The sequence below is a fragment of the Narcine bancroftii genome, chromosome 6 (genome assembly GCF_036971445.1).
Source record: "Narcine bancroftii isolate sNarBan1 chromosome 6, sNarBan1.hap1, whole genome shotgun sequence".
Lineage (NCBI taxonomy): Eukaryota > Metazoa > Chordata > Chondrichthyes > Torpediniformes > Narcinidae > Narcine > Narcine bancroftii.
The window spans coordinates 135,565,724-135,593,629 of record NC_091474.1 but is presented as its reverse complement, the minus strand read 5'-3'; the positions used below and the strand labels follow the sequence as shown (position 1 = coordinate 135,593,629).

The following is a 27,906-nucleotide window of genomic DNA, read 5'->3' as shown; positions in this document are numbered from 1 at the left end:
AAATTGGCAGAAACAAGAGACTGTAGATGCTGGAATCTGGACCAAAAACTCTTCTGCTGGAGGGAACTCGGTGAATTCTTTCATTGCCTAAATTGGCAGAGTTGTTGATAGTGAGGCAGATTCTCAAAGGATGAAAGCAAGAGATAGAACAGTTGAAAATATAGGCAGAGTTTAATCCAGACAATTGAGAGGTTTTGAACCCAGGAGGTCAAAACTAAGAGGAAACTATGGCAGAACCTTCAGGAACACTGATGTGCAGAGTGATTGGGGGGCACAAGTTCATAGCTTCCTGAAAGTGACAACACACGTGGATAGAGTGAAAAATAGATTATTTGGTCTATTTACCTTAATTGGTTGGGGCATTGTGTAGAAAGTTCCAAAATGATGTTGCCGCTGTATAAAACTTTGGTTAGGCCACACAGAGTATTTTGTGCAGTCCTAGTTATTGCGTTACAGGAAAAATGAGGCTGAGGGGCCTGGAATTCACTGATAGGGGAGCTAGTGAAAGCAGGTACTATAGCAACATCGCAGAGGCATTTTGATGGGCACATGAATAGTAGGCGGGATTAGTTTAATTTGGCCACATGTACAACACAGACATCATGGGCTGGAAGGCCTGTCCTCTGCTGTACTGTTCTCTAATCCTGACCTCACACACACACCCAACCTCATTCACTACACCCACTGACATATTTTACATTTACATACCCACACCTCTACCTTCTATTGCTTTACTGTTCCTCTAAGATTGAGGGTTAAAGTCCTCTGTGACAACTGTCATTCCTTTACAAGGAATATGTATAAGGATGTTGCTGGGACTTGAATTACAAAGCCAATTATCATGATCCATGTAGGGAGCGATGACATGGGTAGGAAGGGTAATGAGGGCCTAAAAAGAGAGTTCAGTGAGTTAGGTGCTAAGTTCAAGGCCATGACATCCAGGGTTGTGATCTCAGGATTGTCACATGTTCTTTGTGCTCGTGAGGTTAGAAATGGGAAGTTAATACAGCTTAACACATGGCTAAAGGGATGATGTAGGAGGGAGGGTTTCAGATATCTTCTAGTGAAGATGGGATCTGTACCAGCAGGATAGTTTGCATCTGAACTGGAAGGGGACTATTATCCTTGTGGGAATGTCTGCTCCAAAGGGTTTAATCTAAGTTGGCAGGAAAATGAAAACCAGAAGAAGGTGGCTGAGACTACAGTAGATGGTGGAAAAGTTGATGTAATGTGTAGTGCGTTTGTGAGAAAGGACAGGCAGTGGAGGGAGCATAAATGTAGTCAGTTGGATGAACAGAGTTACAGGGAAAGGCCAAACAGGTTATTCCCTGGAGTGTAGAAGAAAGAGGGGAGATTTGATGGAGGTATAGCTGACGTGGACTTTTTACCCCCTCCATAAATCTTCGTCCGCGAAGCCAAGCCAAAGACATAGAGGTGCAACAAAGAATAAATGCAAGCAGGCTTTTTCCACTGAGGTTAGGTGAAATGTTTAAAGGGAACATTACAGGAAATCACGCAGAGAGTGGTTAAGAGTGTGGAATGAGCTGTCAGCTGAAGTGATGAATGTGGGCTCAATTTTGACATTTAAGAATAATTTGGATGGGTGAACAAATGGGGGGGGTTGGTTTAAGCAAAGGTCCAGGTGCAGATCATTGGAACAGACTTGATGTGCTGTACAGTCCTATGATTCTATGGTTCATTCTTATATGTATCAATTATTTATTTATTGTCTGTGTTACTATAATTTACTTGCTGGCCAATGTATAACTCCCATCAGTAACTTTTTACCCTTACTATTCTTAATCTCAACTCAAATCAATTAAACATTTTGCTCCATAGGACTCATAACCAGCTCCTTGATCTCATCTTTAATTTGGAGATAAAACACAGAATTCTGTGGACAATGTGGTTGAATTTAAAAAAAACCAGAATGCTGGAGAGACCCAGCAGGTCAAGCAGTGTCCTTTATACAGCAAAGGCAGAGATACAAGCAGCAGTGGTTACAGATGGGGGGCAGTGAGAGAGAACTCACTTTGGAGAGCCAAGGTGAACTTCTTCAGGGCAGGCATCCCTTGAAGAGCTTTCACATAGTAGTCAGAGGTAAATCACAGAATTCTGTGGACACCATGGTTGAAGTAAAAACACACAATGCTGGAGAGACCCAGCAGGTCAGTACTACCTTACCAACCTTACCTTCCTGTCTATCCATCTGAGCTACCTGATACACATGGATATTTAATTCCCAGTCATATCCACCCGACAACCACCTTTCATGTATTGCTTCTGTAATCTCAATAATTCCCATTCATACTGACTTGTACCTTTACATTCATTGTCTTTTTACCCTCTTGTTGCAATGTGGCCTATTTTGACTCTTGCATTTGATTTTTCTGCCCTCCACTTTTATTAATGTTTGCTGTTTGTAACTGGTAGTGTTCCCTTACAGCTGGTGGTCTGGTCCTTTATCAGAGTATCCTGGGTGAGTAATTTGATTGATAGTATTTGCTGCAGAAACTGTGCATTGGTGGTGGAGGGAATGAATGTTTAGATGATGGATGGGTACCGTGCAAGTTGAACTGCATAGTCCTGGATGGTGTCAAACTTCCGAGAGTTAGTGCTATCTCTGTGATCTGCAGGTCCATGGAGACCCCTGGTATGTAATTGTGGGAGACTCTGAACTGAGAATGCCATTAAATATTAGAGGTATGTTATTGGACACTTGTTTGCTTTTTTTGTGTGTGGTGATTGGAGGAAGGAGTTAATTGGAGCAACAGAAGTCAGGTGACCAGAGGACTAGCAGCAGCTATAATTTAAAAAGGGGTGAGGCAGCAGCTGGAAGCTGATTGGAGGAAGAAGCTGATTGGAGCAATGGAGATCAGATGTTCTGAAGAGTGGCAGCAGTTAGAATTTAAAAAGGGGTGAGACAGCAGCTAGAAGCTGATTGGAGCAAAAGGTCAGGTGACCTGAAGAGTGGCAGCAGTTAGAATTTAAAAAGGGGCAAGGCAGCAGCTAGAAGCTGATTGGAGGAAGAGGGTCATGTGACCTGAGGGGCAGCAAAAGGTAGAATTTAAAAAGGGGCAAGGCAGCAGCTAGAAGCTGATTGGAGGAAGAGGGTCATGTGACCTGAGGGGCAGCAAAAGGTAGAATTTAAAAAGGGGGAGGCAGCAGCTAGAAGCTGATTGGAGGAAGAAACTGAGTATCACAAAAAAGTGAGGGACTGCAGCAGAGCAGTCTTCAAAGGAACAGTTATCATTCAAATGGACTGTCTCAGAGAGGTAAGGCTTTGGCTCAACAGGCTTTGGTGAGGAATGATAGGAGTTGAGGTAAAAAAAGGGCCACTTTTTTAAATGAACAAAAGGATTCAGCAGGTAGGCACAGTTAAGGGCAGGTTTTATATATATATTTTGTTCCTTTACTCATAAACAGTGGGAATGGCAGCCAAGTATCTCTGACAACTTCATCTGCAAGAAGTGCATCCAGCTGCAGCTCCTGACAAGCTGAGTTAACAAACTGGAGCTGGATGAACTACGGATCATTCAGGAGACAGAAGGGGATGATAGACAGGAGTTACAGGGACACTATCATACCCAGGAGGCAGAAGGAGGGTAGATGGATGACAGTCAGGAGAGAGAAAAGGACCAGGCAAGCAGTGCAGAGACTCCTGTGGCCATTTCCCTTAATATACTATTTAGGATACTTTTTTTGGGGGGGTGGGGAGCATACCAGGCACAAGCCATGGTGATCAAGTCTCTGGCATGGAGTCTAGTCCTGTGGCTTAGAAGGGAAGAGAAGAGGCAAGCTGTAGAGATTATGGATTCCATAGTTAGGGGGACAGATAAGAGGTTCTGTGAAAGAGATCAAAAATGCCAGATGGTACATTGCCTCCCTGGTGCTGGGGTCCGTAGTATCTCAGATCAAGTTGTCATCATTCTCAGGATGTGGGTAGTTAAGGCGAGGAGGTCCTGCAAGGACAGTTCAGGCAGTTGGGCACTAGGTTGAAGGACAGGACCTCCAGGATTGTGACCTCAGGATTGTTAACCATGCCATGTGTTAGTGAGGTTAGAAATAGGAGGATAATTGAGTTTAACACGTAGCCAAAGACATGGTGCAGTAGGGAGGTTTTTCGATCATTGGACTCTCTTCCAGGGAAAGCGGGATCTGTTTTGACATGATATTTTGGATCTGAACTGGAGGAGGACTAATATCCTTGCAGAAAGGTTTGTTTGTGCTTCTCTGGTGGTAGATTTGCAGGATGCTGGGAAACAGAGTGCCAGAGCAGATAGAGGAGTGGAGGAGGGAAAAGATGATGTGAAAATTGCATGCACTGTTAGAAGTCAACAGGTTGTACGTGGTGGTAATTTTCTAAAATGCATCTATTTCAATGCAAGGAGTATTGTTGGAAAGGCAAAGGAGTTTAGAATGTGGATTCACATGTGGAATTATGACATTGTGACCAATGGTGAAACTTGGTTGCAGGGGGAGCAGGACTGGCAGCTCAATGTTCCAGGCTTCTGTTGCTTTATACGAGATAAAACTGGGGGGTTGAAGGGGGGGAGGGAAGAGGAAGGCATGAAAAGGGGAAGAGTGACATTGCTCATCAAGGAAAATATCACAACTGTGCTCAATCAAGACAAACCAGAGGGCTCGTCTACTGAGGCTATATGGGTAGAGCTGAGGAACGGGAAAAGTATGACACACTCATAAATCTAGAATGCGTGGATTGGGATGTTGTTTTCAGGCAAGGATGTGCGAGGTTAATGGAAGACCTTCACAGTTGAAATTTTGAGAGAGCAGAGTTTGTATATTCCTGTTGGGATTAAAGGCAAGGTTGGCAGGCATAGGGATCCTTGATTTTCAAAGGATATTGGGGATCTCGTTCAGAAGAGAAAGATGTATGGCAGGTAAAGGCAACAAGGAGCAAATGAGGTGCTTGAGGAGTATAAAAATGCAAGAAAAACCTCAAGAAAGAAATTGGGAAGGCAAAAAAAATGACATGAGGTTGCTCTGGCCAACAATGTGAAGGATTTCTACAGGTATATTAAGATCAGAGTGGTCGGCTTTGTATAGAGATAAAAGAGTTGGGGAGATCATAAATGTTTTTTATATCAGAATTCACTCAGTAAACGGGCACAGAGTCATGGGAAGTAAGGAAAACAAGCAGTGAGGCCATGGAACCTGTACAGATTAAAGAGGAGGAAATACTTCCTGCATTAAAGCAAATAAGGATGGATAAATCCCCAGGCCCTGACAAGACCTCAGACTTTGAGGGAGACAAGACCTCTGGCAGAAGTATTTAAAATGTCTTTAGCCACGGGTGTGGTGCCAGAGGATTATAGGATAGCTCATGTTATTCCATAGTTTAAAATTAAGGCTCCAAAAGAAACCCTGGAATTTATAAGACAGTGAGTCTGATGTCAGTGGTAGGTAAATTATTGGAAGGTGTTTTAAGAGATCAGATACACAATTATTTGGATAGCCAAATAATGGCTTTGTACATGGTAGGTCATGTTTCCAATCTTAGACTTCTTTGAGGAGGTTACCAGGAAAGTTGACGAAGGAAAGGCTGTGAATGTTGTCTACATTGACTTTGACAAGGTCCCACATAGGAGGTTAGTCAGGAAGGTTCAGATGCTAGGTATTCATGGTGAAGTAGTGAACTGGATTCGACAATGGCTGATAGAGAAGCCAGAGAGTTGTGGAGGATGATTGCTTCTCAGACTAGAGTTCTATGATTAGTGGTGTGCCTCAGGGATTGGTGCTGAGACCATTGTTTGTTATCTATATCAATGATCTGGATGATAATGTGGTAAATTGGACCAGGAAGTTTGCAGATGACACTAAGATTGAAGGTGCTTTGGACAGCAATGGTGGTTTTCAAAGCTTGCAGAGGGATCTGAACCAGCTGGTAAAATGGGCTGAAAAACAGCAGATGGAATTTAATGCAGACAAGGGTAAGGTGTTGCATTTTGGAAGGACAAACCAAGAAAGGATGGACACAGTGAATGGTAGTGCAGTAGGACAGAGGGACCTTGTAATATTGATAAATAATTCCCTGAAAGTGGCATCAGGTGGAAAGGGTTGTGAAAAGAGCTTTTGGTGTATTGGCCTTCATAAATCAAAGTATTGACCACAGGAGCTGGGATATTATGTTAAAGTTGTACTAGACATTGGTGAGGCCAAAATTGGAGTATTGTGTGCCGTTTTGGTCACCTAACTACAGGAAAGATATCAATAAGATAGAAAGAGTGCAAAGAAGGTTTACTAGGATGTTGCCTGGACTTCAGGAACTGAGTTACAGGGAAAGATTAAACAGATCTTTATTCCCTAGAGTGTAGATGAATAATGGGAGATTTTTTTCCTGTATTTAAAATTATGAGGTGGACAGACAGAGTAAATGTAGATCGGCTTTTTCCACTGAGGGTAGGTGAGATACAAACCAGAGGACATGGGTTAAAAATGAAAGGGGAAAGTTTAGTGGGAATATTCTCTTCACCCAGAGAATGGTGGGAACATGGAACTAGCTGCTAGTTGAAGTGGTGAACGTGGGCTCAATTTTAACCTTTTAAGAAGAATTTGGACAGTTACATGGATGGTAGAGAAATGGAGGGCTCTGGACAAGGTGCAGGTCAGTGGAACTAAGAAAAAAAAATGGTTCAGTGCAGACTAGAAGGACTGATGGGGTCTGTTTCTGTGCTGTTGTGTTCTATGGTCATGGCCAGGGAATTTGTGGCATGAATATTTATTGTCACTCATCAACTAGTGCCTGAACTTTGTCTGGGCATGGACTGATACATTTGTTGCAGAGTTATTAATAACATTGAATATAGTGTAAACATCCTCACTTTCTGACTTGCAGCAACTATAACTATTTTCCTCTTTGTGAATATGGCTTTATCATTGGAGAGTCATCTCCATGATATCCATGAACTTCACTTCAGTGCATCTTTTTAATTTTTTTTTATTTTTCACACTATGAACCATATTGACCAAAATACACAAACATTTCCCTCTTGAATATACAGTGTCATTTTCTCCCCTTTTACCCCCTCCCCCACCCATCAAACGTTCAACATACAGACACACCAATCTCATTAAACAATGTCCTCACACAATGAAAATAAACAAGAAAGTTGTCTCATCTACTTTTACATACTGGGTCTGTTCACCTCGACATCTTCTCATTCTGTCATTTTAGGTGGTGGAGGTCCGTGGTAGGACTTCTCTGTTGTGTTCCATGTATGGATCCCAAATTTGTTCGAATATTGTGATGTTATTTCTTAAATTATGTTATTTTTTCCAATGGAATGCATTTATTCATTTCTGTGTACCATTGCTGTATTCTCAGGCTCTCTTCTGATTTCCAGGTTGACATAATACATTTTTTTGCTACAGCTAAGGCTATCATAATAAATCTTTTTTGTGCTCCATCCAAATTGATGTTACAGTTGGTCAAGTATTGCCATGAAATAAAGGGCAGATAGTTCAGGAATTCAGCTCTTAGGTCCAGGTTTGAACCAAGGCTGTGATGAAGTCTGGATCTCCCGGTAAAACCCAAACCTGCATTATGGAGCAGATTACATTAGACAATGAATATTTTGCTTCCTGAACTCTTTTGGGGGTATTTTAAGAATTTTGGGTTAGTTATAATGAAAATTACCTTGAGATTTTTTTTTGTATCATGTATTGTTTCTTTAGATAAACCTATTTTTGTGATTTCCTGTCATATTTTAAGCCGACAAGTATATTGCCCAAAAGCAAGCTGTTTTGGTCAGTCCAAGCATGCCCGGGAATGTATTCAGTGCAGGTGTTATGCAAATGTGGTCTTAGGTCTGGGTATGTTTTGTCAGGATAGATGCAGGCAGGCTATAAAAGCAGCTCACATACTTATAAGGATGCTTTGCATTACATTAAAATTCTTCAGGCAATAGCACAGTAAGTGTTCTAAAGAATAGCATTTATTGCATTCAGGAAGATTCAATACAGCAGAAATGTCTCTTCAATGTTACCACAGCATTGATACATTCTGTTACATTTTGGCGAGTATGCGCTGAGCTCAAAGATGCAGCAGGACTGCACTTATTAAGAAAATCTAGGAGCTCTGCTTCAGTTGTTCAATTAGTGACCAAGACAAACCCTTGGTTCCTCCCATTTGTTTTTCAACATGTGCAGTCAACCTGAGAGTGCGTGTAGCATCATTATGTGATTTAACATGCTAAATTCAATAAAAGTTAATTTAATGTTTCTCCAACTTCTGATGTTAATCAGCAAATCTGAAATGATCTGTGTTCAGTTTGGTTGTCTATAATAATACTAATTTTTATTTCACGAAGCAAACCTTTTGGGGAATAAAATTGTTGTCCAATGTTACAGTGCCTACAAAGAGAGAGTCCAGAGATTAGGAGAGCTAGATGGTGGTCACATGAGACAGAAGAATGGTTACAGGACTTGCTTGATTCCACAGATTGGACTTGTTCACGGACTCCACTGAGGATCTGAATGTTTACATCAGGGCCATCATGGACTTCATCAAATCAGCAGTGAGCAACTGTATCCCCACAAAAATGTTCAAGGTTTCCACAACCAGAAGCCATGGATGAATAATGAGACCTGGAACTTGCTGAGATCCAGATCATTACAGAAGGAGCAGGGATGATCTGTGGAAAGCTAGCTATCAGATGAAGTAGAGTATCTGGATGAAAATGGAAAAGGGATACTCAATGGCTGTGGCAGGGCTTAACTGACATAACCTGCTACAAAACAAAATCCATATTGCAAAGTTTCACTCCCAGAAGAACTCAACTTCTATGCCTGATTCGACCACAAGAACAAAAAAGTACCAGCATGCACAACCCCATGTCCCTTGATGATCTGCTCCTGTCTCTATCCAAGAATGATGTGTGGGCTCCCTTGAGGAGAGGGAATTAGAGGAAAGCATTCAGTCCAGATAGAGTACCCAGCTGAGTATTAAGGGGGTAGAGAGAGAGGGGGAGAGTGGAGGTGGAGAGGGAGTGGGGGAGGGAGAAGAGAGCAGGGGAGAGAGGGGTGGAGAGAGAGGCAGGGTAGTAGAGAGAAGGGGTAGAGAGGAAGGGTAGAATGGAGGTAGAGCGGGAGGGTAGAGTGGGCATGTGAGAGAGAGCATATGAGGGAGTAATCAAATTTGAGAGGGAGCGTATGCGAGGGTACGGATGTGAGCGTGTGGGTGTGTGTAGGAATGGGTGGGTGAGAGGGAGTGTGTGTGTGAGGGAGGGAATGGGTGGGAGTGTGGGTGTGAGAGAGGGAGAGTTTGTGTGAGTGGGAGTGAGGGAGTGCGCATGAGGGGGGCGCACACATTGGCATGCTTGAACGTGCACTTGAGAGAGTGAGGTGTATGAGTGTGAAAGAATTCGTGTGACTGTGTGCACGTGTTTGTGGGAGAGGGAGTATGAGTGAGCGTGAGCGAGACTGTGTGCACGTGTGTTTGTCAGAGGGTGTGGGAGAGGTAGCGTGTGTGGAAGTGCTTGGAGTGGGAGGGCGTGAAAGAGAGCGTGCATCAGCGTGTGTGAGTGCACTTGAGAGTGAGAGAAAATGTGAAAGTGAGGTGAGAGATCATGTGAGACTGCGTGCATGCGTTTGTGAGAGAGTGTTCATGTGTGAGGGAGGGAGTGTGCATGAGTGGGGAGAGAGCACATGAGAGGGAGGGGATGCGCGCTCACATCAGCATATGTGAGAGTGCACTTAAGAGAGTGAGCAGGTGTGAGAATGTACAAGACTGCATGCAAGTGTTTTTATGAGACAGCGTGTGAGGGGAAGGGTGAGGGAGATAGGGCGTGCGAATGAGAGAGCATGTGAAAGGGAGGGGTGGTGCCTGAGTGAGATTGGGTGTGATAGTGCACATTTGTGAGTGTGCGCGAGTATGTGAGAGAATGAGAGCGCATGAGATCACTAAAGTGGGTGTGTGAGATGGGGTGAGTCTTAGTGTGTATATGTGAGAGAGTGATAGTGGGAATTTGAGGGAGAGAAAGCAAAATTGAGATAGAGACAGATATAGATAGAAATAAGTAGAAAAATTGAGGCATATAGAGAGAGGAGATATAGATAGATAGGTAGATACAAAAGATAGAACAAAGTTATCTAAGGACGGGGGGAGTCATGTGATGGAGTAGTGGCCGGTCGGGGAACTCCAGCCCTCTCCGGAAAAGTTTAAAAAAAAACCAGAAAACACAAAACACAAAGGCACAAACACGAAAATTAAAATAAAGTGAAAGTAAAGGTGGGAAGAAAATGGCAGCGAAGAAAGAAAAGTCGAAAGCAACGGGAAGAAGAAAAGACATTGGAAGAAGAAGGTGTAGGCCTTACCTGTCCGAGGAGGCCCGCTGTGGAGAGAGAAGCCCGCTCCCTCAGGTCAGTCGAAGTCCCGAGCTCGGGACTAAAAAAATGGCTCGCGGAGCCAAGCAAAAGAGGGCAACCGCGCATGCGTAAGACAAAAAAAAACACTGACGGGAGTGGGGACCAGCTGAGGAGTCGATCTCCACAGTTGAAATTGACAGCCACAACACAGCACCAAGAGGAGAACATGATAGGAAATGTAACGAGAACAAGAAAGAAGAGAGTAAAAGGAAATTTGTTCTTGTGGTCGAATCAGGCATAGAAGGTGTTGAGTTCTTCTGGGAGTGAAACTTTGCAATATGGATTTTGTTTTGTAGCAGGTTATGTCAGTTAAGCCCTGCCACAGCCGTTGAAATCAAAGAAACAACAGATGACCAACCCAGAGGAAGAAGAAGAGGAAGAAGAAGAGGAAGAACACAGAGAAATGGAAGAAGGGAAGGGCAAGTACATCGATTTTTTTTTTAAAGAATATATGGAATCAATAAAAGAATGGCAAAGACAAGAATTTAGTGAAATAAAAAGAAGAATAAAAAGTACAGAAGAAAAAATGAATAGATTAGAGATGGTCATGTCAGATATAGGAAAAAGAGTGGACAAGGTGGAAGAACGAGAAACAGCCATAGAAATGGAAGTAGATGACTTAAAAAGAAATTAGAAGAATCTAATAAAAAAGTTAAAGAGACACAAGAGCTGTTAGCTCAGAAGATAGATATATTGGAAAATTATAATAGAAGAAATAATATAAAGATAGTGGGTCTTAAGGAAGATGAAGAAGGCAAGAATATGAGAGAATTTATAAAAGATTGGATCTCCAGGGTCCTAGGAAGACCAGAATTACAGGAAGAAATGGAAATAGAAAGGGCACATAGAACATTAGCCCCTAAACCACAACCACAACAAAAACCAAGATCCATTTTAGTAAAATTCCTAAGATATACAATAAGAGAAAATATATTGGAGAAAGCAATGAATAAAATAAGAGAAGACAAAAAGCCACTGGAATACAAAGGACAAATTTTTTTTTTCTATTCAAATATAAGTTTTGAACTCCTGAAGAAGAGGAAGGAGTTTAATACAGCAAAAGCGATCCTATGGAAAAAAGGATATAAATTTATGCTAAAGTACCCAGCGGTACTTAAAATAGTTATTCCAGGGCAGCAAAACAGACTATTCTCGGATCCGGAGGAAGCACGAAAATTTGCAGAACAACTACAAAACAGACAGAGAGATGAAGACATGTAACGAGAGCAAAAATGACCACAAACTATATGTATGTGTGTATATGGGTATATATATATATATATATATATATATATATATAATATGTGTGTATGTATATATGTATACGCTTATCTTTGTGAGGTTTTTCAGTTGGTTGTTTTTCCAGACTCTTTTGTGTAGTCTTCCAAAGGCGCTATTTGCCTTGGCGAGCCTGTTGTCTATCTCATTGTCGATCCTTGCATCTGATGAAATGGTGCAGCCGAGATGGGTAAACTGGTTGACCGTTTTGAGTTTTGTGTGCCCGATGGAGATGTGGGGGGGCTGGTAGTCATGGTGGGGAGCTGGCTGATGGAGGACCTCAGTTTTCTTCAGGCTGACTTCCAGGCCAAACATTTTGGCAGTTTCCGCAAAGCAGGACGTCAAGCGCTGAAGAGCTGGCTCTGAATGGGCAACTAAAGCGGCATCATCTGCAAAGAGTAGTTCACGGACAAGTTTCTCTTGTGTCTTGGTGTGAGCTTGCAGGCGCCTCAGATTGAAGAGACTGCCATCCGTGCGGTACCGGATGTAAACAGCGTCTTCATTGTTGGGGTCTTTCATGGCTTGGTTCAGCATCATGCTGAAGAAGATTGAAAAGAGGGTTGGTGCCAGAACACAGCCTTGCTTCACGCCATTGTTAATGGAGAAGGGTTCAGAGAGCTCATTGCTGTATCTGACCCGACCTTGTTGGTTTTCGTGCGTATACAGAGCCGTTGTCATACCCACACTCCTGTTCGGCTCCGAATCATGGGTCCTCTACCGGCACCACCTACGGCTCCTAGAACGCTTCCACCAGCATTGTCTCCGCTCCATCCTCAACATCCATTGGAGCGCTTACACCCCTAACGTCGAAGTACTCGAGATGGCAGAGGTCGACAGCATCGAGTCCACGCTTATGAAGATCCAGCTGCGCTGGATGGGTCACGTCTCCAGAATGGAGGACCATCGCCTTCCCAAGATCGTATTATATGGCGAGCTCTCCACTGGCCACCATGACAGAGGTGCACCAAAGAAAAGGTACAAGGACTGCCTAAAGAAATCTCTTGGTGCCTGCCACATTGACCACCGCCAGTGGGCTGATAACGCCTCAAACCGTGCATCTTGGCGCCTCACAGTTTGGCGGGCAGCAACCTCCTTTGAAGAAGACCGCAGAGCCCACCTCACTGACAAAAGGCAAAGGAGGAAAAACCCAACACCCAACCCCAACCAACCAATTTTCCCTTGCAACCGCTGCAATCGTGTCTGCCTGTCCCGCATCGGACTTGTCAGCCACAAACGAGCCTGCAGCTGACGTGGACTTTTTACCCCCTCCATAAATCTTCGTCCGCGAAGCCAAGCCAAAGATAAAAATGTATATATGTGTGTATGTATATTTAAAAGAAAATATATAGAGTATAGATAAGAATTAATAAGGGAAGAGAGGAAGTAAGGAGGGAATTAAGAGAGTGACCTTTGTTATATATGAAGATTAAAATCTTTTCTGGGGGGGAAGAATTACAGTCACTGCGAAATCAGTTGACGTTTGCGAGTGATTTCGCAATTCCAAATGGAGAGGGGAGATGTGGTTGCCCGACAAGGGACAAAGGGAGGGGATAATGGGGTTAAAGGATTTTTAGATAGGAGAGTAATGGAAATATTTTATGTTTTAGAAATGTTGTCTTATAATGTGCTTAAAAAAAGAAAACAGAAATGGATAAGAAGGAAAGGTGATGATGAGGAAACGGAAAGGAAAGATAAGCAAAGTATAAGATGGCTATGTTGAATTATATGACTTTAAATATTAATGGAATACATAACCAAATCAAAAGGAAGAAATTGTTAAATTTATTGAAAAAAGAAAAAAATTGACACACTTAACCGAAGTGGAACACAAGAAATTAAAGAGAGATTGGATAGGACATGTAACAGCAGCATCATATAATTCAAAAGCTAGAGGAGTAGCTATATTAATCAGTAAAAATGTACCAATCAAAATAGAAGAGGAAATAATAGATCCAGCAGGGAGATATGTAATGATATGTAATGTCAGATATATTCGGAGTTTTGGAATTTACTCAATGTATATTCACCTAATGAAGAAGATCAAAAATTTATGCAAGATATCTTTTTGAAGATAGCAGATACGCAAGGGAACATACTAATAGGAGGGGATTTCAATCTTAATTTGGATTCAAACATGGATAAAACTGGAAAAAAAATTAATAGAAAGAACAAAGTAACCAAATCTATAATTAAATCGATGCAAGAAATGCAACTTTTGGATATATGGAGGAAACAACACCTAAAGGGAAAGGAATATTCATACTCAAGAATAGATCTATTCCTGTTATCAGCTCACATGCAAGAGAGAGTTAGGAAAATGGAATATAAACCTAGACTATTATCAGACCACTCACCCCTGTTATTGACAATAGAATTAGAGGACATCCCACCAAGAATGTATAGATGGAGATTAAACTCGATGCTTCTTAAAAGGCAGGATTTTAGAGAATTCATTGAACAACAAATTAAAATGTACTTTGAAATAAATACGAAATCAGTGAAAGATAAGTTTATACTATGGGACGCAATGAAAGCGTTCATCAGAGGGCAAATAATTAGTTATGTAACCAAGATGAAGAAGGACTACAACCAGGAAACAGAACAGTTGGAAAGGGAAATAGCAAATATAGAAAAAGAATTAACAATGAAGGATGACACAACTAAAAGAATAGAATTGGCAGATAAAAACAAAATAAAATATGAAACACTACAAACATTTAAGGTGGAAAAGAACATAATGAAGACAAAACAGAAATATTATGAACTAGGAGAAAAAACGCACAAAATTCTAGCGTGGCAGCTTAAGACAGAACAAACTAAGAGAATGGTATTGGCATTAAGGAAAAAAGACAAGCAAATCACATATAATCCAACGGAGATTAATGAAAACTTTAGAGAATTCTACGAACAACTATATCAAACTGAAAACGAAGGGAAAGAAGATAAAATAGATGAACTTTTAACTAAAAGTGAACTACCGAAATTACAAACAGAGGAACAAAATAAATTAACAAAACCATTTGAAATAGAAGAAATACAGGAGATAATAAAAAAAACTACGGAACAATAAAACACCAGGAGAGGATGGATTCCCATTAGAATTCTATAAAACATTTAAAGATTTATTAATTCCTCCCCTTCTGGAAGTAATCAACCAGATTGATAAAACACAAAGCTTACCAGAGTCATGTAAAACAGCAATAATTACAGTAATACCAAAGACAGGGAAAGATCCACTTATACCAGTGTCATATAGACCAATATCTTTACTTAACACAGATTACAAGATAATAGCTAAACTATTAGCAAACAGATTAGCCGACTATGTACCAAAAATAGTAAATCTAGACCAAACTGGATTTATTAAAAAAAGACGAACAACAGACAATATCTGTAAATTTATTAACAATTCATGCAGTAGAAGGAAATAAAACTCCAACAGTAGTGGTTGCTTTAGACGCAGAGACTCCCTTTGACAGAGTAGAATGGAATTATTTATTCAAAGTACTACATAAATTCAGCTTACCAGAGAAATATATTAATTGGATTAAAGCATTATATAAGAGGCCATTGGCGAAAGTGACAGTAAACGGATATATATCAAAACAATTTAACTTAAGCAGATCAATGAGGCAGGGATGCCCACTATCTCCTTTATTGTTCGCATGAGCCATAGAACCACTGGCAGAACTGATAAGAACAGAAAATAAAATAAAAGGGATAAAAATAAAAGACAAGGAATATAAAATCAGTCTATTTGCAGATGACATTATAATATACTTAGTAGAACCAGAAATATCAATAAAAGAATTACATAGGAAATTGAAGGAATATGGAGAAGTGTCGGGGTACAAGATTAACGCAAATAAAAGTGAAGCAATGCCAATGAATAATGCGGATTTCTCAAAATTTGAGAAAGAATCAGCATTCAGATGGCAAACGCAAGCAATGCGATATCTAGGTATACAAATAAATAAAAACCTCAGCCATCTATATAAACTCAATTATTATCCACTAATGAAAAAATTACAAGACGACTTAGAGCATTGGAAAGATTTACCACTAACACTGATAGGAAGGATAAACTATATTAAAATGAACATTTTCCCAAGGATACAATATTTATTTCAGACATTACCAATACGATTAACAGAGAATTTTTTCAAGGATTTAAAGAAAATAATAAGGAAATTTTCAAGGAAAGGGGGGAAACCAAGGATAGCACTAGATAAATTAACAGAATGGTATAAACAAGGAGGCTTACAACTGCCAAACTTTAAAAATTATTATAGAGCCGCACAATTAAGATACCTATCAGATTTTTATCAAACAAAGGAAAAACCAGATTGGACTAGATTAGAACTAGATAAAATAGGGGAGAAGATACCTGAACATATTATATAAATGGGATGAAAAATTGGTACTACGTAGAAATTCTCCGGTATTGCATCATCTGCTCAACATTTGGAAGAAGATTCACGTAGAAAGGAATAAAACAAATTACCAACTACCAAAACTAATACTGACGCAAAATCAGATAATCCCTTTTACAATAGATAACCTTTCCTTTAGAGAATGGGAGAAAAAAGTGATCAAAAGAATAGAGAATTGTTTTTTGGGAAATAAACTATTATCCTTTGAACAATTGAAGGATAAATATAATATAACTGACGATACAATGTTGGCATACTACCAACTGAAATCCTACTTGAAGGACAAATTGGGAAACAGTCTGAGGTTACCAGAAGGAAGTAATTTTGAATATGTGATTACAGATACAATGATAATCAAAAAAATTATAACAAACATGTATATTAAACTGCAAGAAAAGGAGAATGAGGAAACAAATGGTAAAACCAAACAAAAATGGGAACAAGATTTAAACATAAAAATAAAGAATGACACATGGGAGAAACTATGCTCCGGAACCATGAGAAATACAATAAATACAAGGTTATGTATGATACAATATAACTGGATACACAGGTTATACATCACACCTCAAAAGTTAAATAAATGGGAGCCAACAGTATCAGACAGATGTTTTCGCCGTAAAAAGGAAACGGGAACAACAGTTCATGCAATCTGGACATGTGAGAAAGTGAAAAAATTTTGGGAAGATCTAAACCAGATACTAAATAAAATCACAAAAAGCAATATACCAAAAAAACCCAGAGATCTTCCTCCTAAGTAATATAAAAAACAAAGAATTTGGACTTGATTTGGATGGAGCACAAAAAAAATTTGTTATGATAGCCCTAGCTGTAGCAAAAAAATGTATTATGTCAACCTGGAAATTAGAAGATAATTTGAGAATACAGCAATGGTATATAGAAATGAATAAATGTATTCCATTAGAAAAAAAAATAACATACAATTTAAGAAATAACATTACAATATTTGAACAAATATGGGGGCCATACATGAACACAATAGAGAAAACCTACCATGGACATCTACCACCTAAAATGACAGAAGGAGAAGATAATGAAAAGAACTGACTCAGTGGAATTTCTTGTTTATTTTTATTGAGTGACAACATTGTTTAACGGGTTTAATGTATCTTAGATTCTGAACTTTAAATAAGTGGGAGGGGAGGAGGGAAGGAAGGGAGAAAACAACACTATATATTTGAAAAGAAAAATGTATGTATCTTGATCAATATGGTTTATAGTGTGAAAAATAAAAAAATTTAAAAAAGTTATCTAAGGACATAGCAGGGCATAGATAGGCTGGAAAGTCAGGTGGAGCAGTGACAGATAGAATTTGATCCAGACAAGTGTGAGTTAATTCACTTTGGGAAGGCAAATTCTGGAAGGGCATACTGCGTAAATGGCAGAATAATTAGGGACATTGGTATACAGAGAAAACTTGGGATCCAAGTCCAATAATACCTGAAAATGGCAGCATAGCTGGGTCAGGTGGTGAATGAAGCATTTAAAATGTTTTTACAGAAGCATTGAGTACAAGAGTTGGGACATCATGTTGCAGATGTACAACACATTGATTATCAGGCATTCTCAACAGAGGCCATATGCAATCCCCCCCCCCCCCCCCCCCCCCCACCACCCCCGAGGTCACAGCAAGCATGTTTAAGGAAGGGCAAGGACTGATATCATAAAATATTATTTTTTTGTGTAGTTAATGGAGAGAAGTATGGAGGAAACCAACTAGACAGTTGCTTCACAGGGAAGCAGGCCACAAACATTGAGCAAAGCCCTGAGGGTGAGAATGGCTGGGTTAGATTGCACCTGAAGCATTTCATTAAGTTGTGGTCATGTGGTAGTAATAACAAGATTGGACAGAGGGCTGTTGTTTTTGGAGTATTTAGTTAGGGTGTTTTTTTCCTCACTGGAATGCAAAAGACTGAGGTGACCTTATAACAGTTTATAAAAATGATGAGGAGCATAGATGGAATAGATAAATTTGAGCAAGATTTAGTTTACAGTGAGAGGAAAAATAGGAAATATAGGGGATAACTTTTTTTAAACATGGGTGAATATCTGGAACAAGCTGCCAAAGGAAGTGAGAGAGGCAATTACAACATTTAAAAGACCTTTGGACAGGAACTTGCATGTCAAAGGAATTGAGGGAAACCATTCAAGAGCTTAGTAAATGGGATTAATATGGAAAGGCATCACGATCAGTTTGGTTGGGGTGGGTCGTCACTGTGCTGTAATGATTCAGTGAACACTTGATTGGGAATCATCCCTAAATTGCGAGACTGTGCCAAATCATTTAACTATATAATCGCTGATCACTGTTTCAGGTTGTTGGCAGTGCTATCAAAGTTATGAAGCAACATTTCAAAAATCTCACCCAAAGGGATGGCAGTATCCTGTGAGGTGCTTGTGTTGAGTAGGTATTCAGGTTCATGAGTTCTTGAAAAGCCTTGTTGTACAGTTGGTGCTTTTATCTGTCATTTCTTTATCTATGCAGCAGAAAACATTTCATTTGCTTCAGAAATGTGTTGAATGCCTCCATATTTTGATCCTAGCAGGATATTCTGCCAACTTACCAACCTGGGTCCAGCCTTTTTACCTTCTGCTTTTCTGTACACCCATCATCTTCTGAACTACAGACAACAGTTTGGATGCTGTGAGTTTCCTTGAGAGGGTTTCCACTCGCTCAACCATTATAGCTAGATAATTTCACGTTACATAGTCTATATTTTGTGGCATCTTCCATTTGTAATATTTAGTAAGGTAGGCTGTCAAAAATACATGGAGACTCAGGGGCTTATAACAAACTAGCTGTCCATTCAACACACAGCTCAATTGTTCGTTGCGGTTTTCAATGACATCAACATGTTTAGAAACCCTATGATGCTAATTATAGATCTGAGGTTGATAGGTAAAACATTTAAAATGCAATGGGTTTATTTTAGATATGTAATAAGAAATTTAATGTCTTTTAGTAAGTAATCAAAACTTGGTTAGATTATCAGCTCCTATATCCTTTCCAAACAGCAGAAGATGTAAAGAAAAGGAGAAGGCACAAACATCATTTATAAGCTTGATACTGAAAGTATGATTTTTATGCAGTTCAGGAGAGAATGAAGACAGAATCTCTTCTGAAAACACAAGATCATATGTGACCTGATGCAACTCTACAATTGTACATTTGTGAACACGGAGGGGAATCCAAAATTAGCACCAGTGGCATCACTAATAAATCCAATTGGAAAATTTGGTTAGAATGTGCAGCTCCAATTGCAGGCAGTATTCAACCCAAAATGTATCACATTTTTTTAGCAAACCATCCTATGCTCCATGGGTGCAATGTGAGTAACAGAGACATTCTTTACCAAGGAATGAGCACAGAGTGTCTTATTAATAAGTATTTATTAGAATGTGATATAAAACTTCAAACAGTTCAAATAGTGAAAATTAGTAGATTACTTAAAATGTCCATTCAATTGCAACAAAAACTTAAATAAAGGTGGTGAGACAGTAACCAGTTTGTATCAGAGGCTTAATTTGAAGTTTCAAGCTTGTTTTAGATACAATGTTTATCCCTGCGAGTTCAACCCTATTGTTGCATTGTCTGATGTATGATGCTTTGCAATCCAGTATTGGCTCCAGTTCAGGCCTAGCTCAGATTCTGGGCTTGTTGATTTCATTCAGAGCTTCACTTCTCCTGGACTATAATGGAGAAAAATCAACCTGGGTTCTCAGTTCTAATTATTTTTCATTGAATTTTAGTTAAACAAGACTGAGCACAAAAATATTTAAGGTTAGCCCTAAAGCAGGTTCAGTGCTCCTCCCTTGTTGAACAATACAGAATCAGACAAATATTTAAGTCCAGGTACTGGAGAGTCTCCAACCAACTGTTATTCTCAACCTCAGAATCTCCGAAGAATGGAGAACATTAGAAAGGAAGCAATAAAAGCTACTGAGCTTTAAGTGAATTAAACAAAAAAAAAGGAGTTACGTAGGTTTAATTCTAATTGCAATTATTCTCGATTTTTTTGAATTTATTTGTAATTATATCTGATCACTGGTGCCACCAATAATTAATATATCTTAAATACATACATTATATCTAATCCTCAAATGAAGTAGCATAATGTGTTTAAAACTGCAACATCCATTTGCTATCAAAATGTTCACCTGTACAATCAGCTGCTGTCTTCTTGACAAGATGAACTGCAAATAATTCAAACAAATTGAATGATATTCTTGTTAAGAATTTCAAACATCACCAACCAATGCAAAAATCCTTTTCACACTTATTCATGTCAAATGCTGTTTTAACAATTATGATATATGGAAACAGAGGTTTCTTTGAAATGAAATGCAAGTCCACAAAGCTAATATTTTTGTTTTTCAGTAGATACACAAGACCAAAAGGGCATACAAGCAGAAATAGGCTATTTAGGTAATTGAATCTGCCCGCATTCAACCCAAATCTCCGGTCTTCTCCCCATAACCTTTGATGCCCTGACTACTCAAGAACCTAAATACCTAGATGCCTTAAATACATCTAATGACAACCTCAACAACTGCCTGTGGCAACCTATAGCACAGATACACCAGCTCTGGCTAAAGAAATTTATCTGCATCTCTGTTCTAAATGGATGCCCTTCAGTCTTGTTGTGCCCTCTTATCCCAGACTCTCCCACCACAGGAAACAACCTTTAGACTTCTACTCTGTTCATGCCTTTCAATATTTTAAATGTTTCAATGAGATCCCCTCCTCATTCTCCTAAATTCCAGTGAAAACAGCCCAAGAGCTGTCAAACGTTCCTTATATAACACTTTTAATTCCCGGAATCATCCTTGTGAACCTCCTCTGAACTTTCTCCAACCTCAACACATCCTTTCTTAAATGAGGAACACTAAACTGATCACAATACTCCAAGTGAGGTCTCACAAATGCGTTATAAAGCCTCCAGATCACATCCCTGCTCTTATATTCTATCCCTGCATTTATATCATCATATATTGTGATATTTTTCTATTCATTCTGGTTTTATGATCAATGACTTTGAGATGAAGTCATGTTTGTTTCTGCAGTAAAAGTCATAATTAAACAACATAATAGTAAATATTCTAGAGTATTATGACATGCTATTCCAAGAACATTTACCAAGCTTCATGCTAAATAACTTTCAGTTATTAGTATAAAATGAAAGGACAATTTAAAATACTTTTTTTCCCCCTTTGAATAATCTCGTGAAAAGTGCTCTTGGAAACAACCAATTAACTGGCAGGAAGTTAAAGTTGTTTATTTAAATAATACCAAAAAAAGATGGTATTGGAGGCACAGAGGGTCCCATGGAATAGGGAGGAAGGAAAAAGGCATAGTGAGTATTATATTTCTGATGATTCCAATTCAACCATCAAATTTTAGGAAAAAACCAGGAAAAATATAAGTGCTGTAATTTAGAACTAAAAATTGGAGAATTCCTACATTCATATTCTGCTACTTTCCCTTTTGATAGAGTCAAATTGTTTTAATGTTTTTCAATTCAGTCTCTCATCCCTGTGAAAGTTTCCTGAAAGAGCTATCCCAATGCCCCATGAGTAACTAAGTCCAGCTGTATATGAGACACCACTATGTTGACTTCCATTTGTTGCATTCTCTTCCTACTTCAGGTGTATAATCATAGCAAATTGACTTTATACATGAATATATTTGACCTGCCATGCATCACTTTAATTTGCAAAAAAGGAAAATTATGGTTAGAGACCAAGTCAGGATGGAATGCTCTTTCTGCTCGAGGTACTTTTACCAACAGTAAATAAACTGCTGTACAATTGGTTAAAAGACTCGCACCAGTGCGCAGCAGCCAACGAATTTCTTTTTTAACTAACATAAAAGGTATTTTTCCTAAATTACAAGCTATACATTTCATTCAAGTAACATAAAAAACAAATGTTGTAAAATGTCCAAAATACCAGCATAAATAAACTTGAAGCAATAATCACAGTAGCATACATCGTGCATGCATTCTACCAACCAGTCCAGCACTCAGGCAGAAAATAATACCATGTGTATGAAAATAAAATAGCACTTTTACAATGTATAAAAAATAATATCTGCCATTTTTAATCACATTTGAATTAAATCAACATATGTATTTAAAAGCAGGCAGTACAAGTTGCTCACAATTACACTTTGCCATGGCTAAATTAAAAACTCAAAATATACAAATAGCACCATTTGAAAAAATATTTGTTCCACACAATTCATTCTTAAGGTTGGCATGACTTCCTGGCCCTAATGGGACCAATACATTACTGGTACAGAAAATGGGTTAACAATAAAATTAAACTATCATATCTGTCAAAATAAGTGCTTCTTGCTATTTTGCCATTTGAAGTATATGCTATTAAATTATATAGAAGTGTAAGGAGGAGAAAATCACCTACATATGCTGCCATACAGATTCACTATCATTCTTTCAAAGCTCTTTTTTAAGGCCAATCCTTCAAAATAATGGCTGTGAAATGGCATTCAAAAGACATGCAATGTTTTCAACCAGTAGTAAAATCACATAGGGCACCATATAATGTGTAATGATAACATCAATAAGACCATTGCATACGATCACAAAGAATTACATCTAATTATATGTGGAAATAAATGAAAAAAAACCATGCAGGGCATTGTTTAGTCTTGAATGCAGTAGATGTAAACATCATATGCCTGATGTTTTCATGAGATGGTTTTGTGAGGTGACACAGCCAATTGAAGCTTTTAGATATAAATGACTGATACACTTCAATAATAAATAACAATTAATATTGAATAGATGATATAAACACATTCATAGGAACTACCAAATTGGCAAAAAATGTGGTTTTTTTTGGAGCGATGGGGTGTGAGACTGGTTGGGTAGCTCCTTCAAAGTACAGGGACTGGAGCACTGAACCAAAGGCCTTGGCTTGGCCTGCAGGATCCAAGGAAGCCTGTATATGGAATGGGAAGGGGATGGACGTTTGTTGTTAAAGTTATTATCTATTTTGAGTCAGTTATTTATTACTGAAAAATACTATTTACCAATCAAATGACCACATTATGTGGAAAATATGTATCAATGTGTTTAAAAACTATTTATGAAGCGGAATTGGAGAACAATTCCACCAGCAGATTTATAAATGTAGAGAAGCTACAGCAGCTGGGGTGTCTTGTGCTCAACACAACCTCTTTTTAATTGAGTTAGAACTTCAACATCGCCCATCATACTGAGTGCATACTCTTTGACTGAATGTGGATCCGACTGCATGATCTGCATACAGGTATCGACCCACACACCTTTGCAAACTGCAAAAAGTAGCAACCTGATTCCTTTACTAAATTGTAAAGTGTGTTTAGTAACAGTCAAAAACTGCAACATTTGAAATAGAAAGCCAGCATTAAACCACAAACTATCATTGTGTAGGTGGTTCTGGAAAACTTGCAGGAAAGAAACAATCAGTCGGGTCACATCTTCCTTTGCTTCCTGGAGGGCCTTTGATACCCCGTGGGCCTGGGGGCCCTGGGGTTCCCAGTCCTGGCAAACCTGAAACACACAATGGTCATACAGTTTCTTAGTGTCTACATGGCAACTCATCTCAGTGAAACAGTAACCTTAAAAAAAGTGAGAGCCTTTCTGGGGTTGTGTTATACAATAAAGACAACAGGATTGTTAAGGTAATACATGCCATATTATACTTGCAGAGCAGTAACCATGTCCTGAAAGATGCATTAAGCTGGATAGACTTTATCTCAACTGGTACTGTGGACTGAATGGCCTAATGTGTGTTTAATTTTCGAGTATTCACTGATGGTAGAGGCAAGTCCAAGCCAGTTCCACAGAGAGATTTGACTCTTAGACGCAAAGAGAATGAAGTTGTGAGACTAACTGCACCATAGTGAAATCCACAAGTATGCTGCAGCTTGTACTTTAGCCCCACCAAAATGTCCCAATTTCGTCCTACATTCTAACTCATCATTCAGCTCACAATGTGACGTCCTCAGCAAATTTTCAGATTGCAGCAGTGCTAAATTTGGCAAAACAATTAAGAGTGTAGAAGGATTAGAGCAGGGTGAAGATCATGAATGAGAAGAATCTTAAGTGGGGAAGGTAATAGAGCACAGAACCACTCCCTTCAACTCACTATATCCATGCCAGCATTCGAGTACCTATCTACACTAATCTCATTTACCAGGACAGACTGGAATCTCTATGCTCTGGTGATCTAAATGTTCATCTTCAGAATTGAATGATGTGAGAGATCCTGCTTTCAAAACCTTCCAGGTAACGTGCTCCAGATTTAGAAGAAACAGCAGAACTGCCATTGCTGGAACAAAGAGAAGTTGGAGGGATTCACCTGTATCCTTTTTCATAGTTTCCCTACTAGTGATGTTACGTTTACTGGTCTATCATTTCCTGGATTGTCCTTTTTCCCTTCTTGAACAAAGGAACAACATTAGGTGGTCTCCAGTCCTCTGGGACCTCTCTTATTGCCAATGAGAAGACAAGGATCTTTGTCAAGGCTCCAGAAATCTCTTCATTGGCCTCTTTCAACCACTGGGGTTATATCCCATCAGACCCAGGGATCTTATTCACCTTTTCTCTCGATATCAAAATACCTAACATATGAGCATTCTCCACCTTATGCTCCCTCTCACTGTTCAGTCCTTCTCCTTAGTAAACACTGAAGCAAAGTCCTCATTTAGTACCTTGCCCACTTCCATCGACTCCAAGCATAAATTCCCACCTTTGTCCTTGATTGGTCCTCCTACCATGTCTCGAGTTATCCTCTTGTTTTTAATGTAACTATAAAATGCCTTACAATGTTCCTTAATCCTGCTCTCCAAGGACTTTTGGCCTGCTTGAGTTCTTTTCCTTCAATTTTTATATTCCTCCAGGGCCCCAACTATAGCTTCCTGAACCTTACATAGGCCTCCTTTTTCGATTTGACTAAGTTCATGACGTCTCATCATTTAAGGTTCTCTTACCTTGCCACCCTTATGCTTCCTTTCGTCAGTCTTTGATTTTAATTCGTTGGTCCTTAAACAACTCCCACTCCCAATTAATTACCCCTAGCTCCAAACTTACCATGTCATAATTTGTCCTCCCCTAATTTTGTACTTTTCTACAAAGTCCAGAAGCATACCCTTGTCCATAACCATCTTGAAAGTTAAGGAAGACTGATCACTATTTCCAAAATGTTCCACCATAAACTCGGATCACATGGCCAGGCTCATTTGCAAATATGTAAGCATGTTTGTTTGCTGGTATCATCCCCTACCTGGTGGCACTATCTATATACTGCTTCAAGAAACTCTCCTAGACACAAAATAAATTCTGCTCCATTGAAGCCTCTGGCACTAAGGATGTCCGTCAATACTGGGCAAATTAAAGTCTTTCACTATGAGAAGGATGTTGCTTTTACAACTTTCCATAATCTCTCTGCATGTCTGTTCCTCCACCTCCCAGTGCAATAATGGCCCTATGAGAGTGATTGCACCTTTATTTCTGATCTCTAAACATACTCCCTCAGAAGTTGAACCCACCATTACATCTGAGTGCAGCTGTGACATTCTCTAGATTAGTAATGCTGCACATGCCCCTCTTTTACTTCCCTCTCTCACATGCAAAACCATGAAACCCAGGAACACTTGAGCTGTCAATCCTGTCCCAATTGTAACCATGTCTCTGCAATGACCACAATATGTTCATTTTAAGCACTGATTCAAACTCTGTACATCTGTCTTGCCCACATTTCTCCTTGCATTTAAGTCTCACTGTGACCATTCAACTTTCCCTTCTTGTCCTTCCTTTCAGGCTTGCTGTGCCCAAGAATCTGTCATTCCCTCCACTTGCTGCCCAATGTTATTATTAAGCTCAAAAGTGGCTATTCAGAAAGTAGGCCTTAGTCTTAGTGACCATGAAACTCTGAGATGGTTGGACAGCCTACTTGGTGCACCAGTATAATTCAGGAGAGAACCTAGCATCTTTATCTGGTCTGACCTCTATGTGAACCTAGATCACCATCCACCTGGTTGACCATTAATTGCCCAAGAGAGATGGCAGCACATAGGTACAAGAGAGAGAAAGATCATCAATGTCCTCAAAATAATGTAGTGATTAGCATTGTGGGTGGCACAATAATATTACCGGGTTTGAATCTGCCGCTGTCTGCAAGAAGTTTTCATGTTCTCCCTGGGTCTGCGGGGATTCCCTCCAGGTGCTTCTGTTTCTTCCCACATTCAAAAGATGTATGGGGTTAGTAGGTTAATTGGTCACATGAAAAAGAATGAGTAAAAACTCCCTGCTGTCCACCATGGGTTGCCATCCCATAACTGAAGAATCAATGCTCCTCGGCATTGATAGAGGAACAGATAATTATAAACATGTTGCAAAAATATATTAATGCATAATAATGAAAATAAAAAATAAAATAATTTTAAAAATCCAAAATAAATGCCCAGAACCTGTACTTTACTTGGAAAAAAATCCTACAGATACTTGGATTAAAGGACTGCCTTTCCTAATCTGTTTATAACTAGTTGTCATTCTCCTGGGGCCTGTAGTCTGGTTGTCTGATCTAACTCTCTGATTTCTCCATGTCTGTTTCTGTTGAGCAGATCTCTTGCAAGTGTTTATTCAAATGACATCAAAACAGATTTTTTTTCTTTTTAGCTTTTTATTACTTGAGTCATGGAGTGTGTCAGACTGTCAAAGAGAAATACAGCACAGAAGCAAGCTTTGTGATTTATGCGATCCACACCAACCACTATTTACACAAATCCTACACAATTCCATCTTCCTATATTCTATCAGCTCCCCAGAGTCTACCACTTACCTTCGCACATTTACAGTGGCACATGTATTTGGTGTGGTGGAGGAAACCAGAGTACCATGAGGAAACCCACGTGACCACAGGGAGAATGTGCAACATTGCACATAGACAACATTGTAAGTTAGGATTGAACCTGGGTCTCTGGTGCTGTGAGGCACCAATTCTAATATATGCGACACAGTGCCACCACCGTGTTGTCATCTTTGCCTTATGCCACCTCAATTAGGTCTATGTGGGCTTCATCCTTACGGTATAAACAGAGGCTGGGAGGGGTTCTTAGAGAGGTTTATAAAACCCATGAAGGTCAAAAATAAGTTAAATAGTAGCAATGTTTCTTTGCAGGATAGGAAAATCAAAAATGAGAGAACATAGATCTGGAAGTGGATAAGGTGTGAGAACCCAAGAGACAGGCTCTTCACACAAAGGGTCGTGGGAATTTGGAATAAACTGCAAGGGGAAATTGTAGAGGTGGATACAATTGCGATGTTGAATGACATTTAGACAGATTAGCCAACCCCCAGTTTTCTGCCACCCATTCTTAATGATGATGTAAATATCTCTGCCAGCTCTTCCCTACATTCCCATAACAACCCACAATGCATTTGATAAGGCCTTGGGGATATCTCTATCTTTATTTTTTTCATAATTTAATTGAGATATAGGATGGTAATAGGCCCTTCTGGCCCACAAGGCTCTACCACCCAAATACATCAATTAACCTACATTATTTGGAGAGTGAGAGGAAACTGGAGCACCTAGAGGAAACCCATGCAGACATGGGGAGAACATACAAACTCCTTCCAGACAGTGCAGGTTTAAATCAGGGTCGCTGGCACTGTAATAGCTTTGTGCTACCACTATGTTAACCATGCCATTTTTACACCTCCACTTTAGTCATGTGGATTCTCTTCAAGGTATCACGATTTCCCCAAATTCTATAGGC

At 39.5% G+C, this 27,906-nt stretch overlaps 1 protein-coding gene and 1 long non-coding RNA gene across 6 annotated transcripts in view; one reads left to right on the top strand and one right to left on the bottom strand.

Moving 5' to 3' along the window:
- Window positions 1-3,060: 3,060 nt before the first annotated feature.
- Window positions 3,061-27,906, top strand: part of LOC138736505 (uncharacterized) — a 69,841-nt gene continuing 44,995 nt past the window's right edge. Inside the window, exons 1-3 of one of the 2 annotated variants that reach the window (XR_011340322.1) lie at window positions 3,061-3,275; window positions 18,665-18,762; window positions 24,413-24,487. This is a non-coding gene — a long non-coding RNA (uncharacterized lncRNA). Of the gene's footprint in view, window positions 3,276-18,661; window positions 18,763-24,412; window positions 24,488-27,906 lie in introns of both variants that reach the window. The other variant, XR_011340321.1, reaches the window with a different exon arrangement.
- col19a1 (collagen type XIX alpha 1 chain) overlaps window positions 22,203-27,906 on the bottom strand; it is a 346,509-nt gene continuing 340,805 nt past the window's right edge. For all 4 annotated transcript variants that reach the window (XM_069886134.1, XM_069886135.1, XM_069886136.1 and 1 more), the window contains one exon: window positions 22,203-23,674. In XM_069886134.1, the coding sequence (XP_069742235.1) occupies window positions 23,544-23,674 (131 nt within the window). In that variant the 3' untranslated portion in view covers window positions 22,203-23,543. The remainder of the gene's footprint in view (window positions 23,675-27,906) is intronic.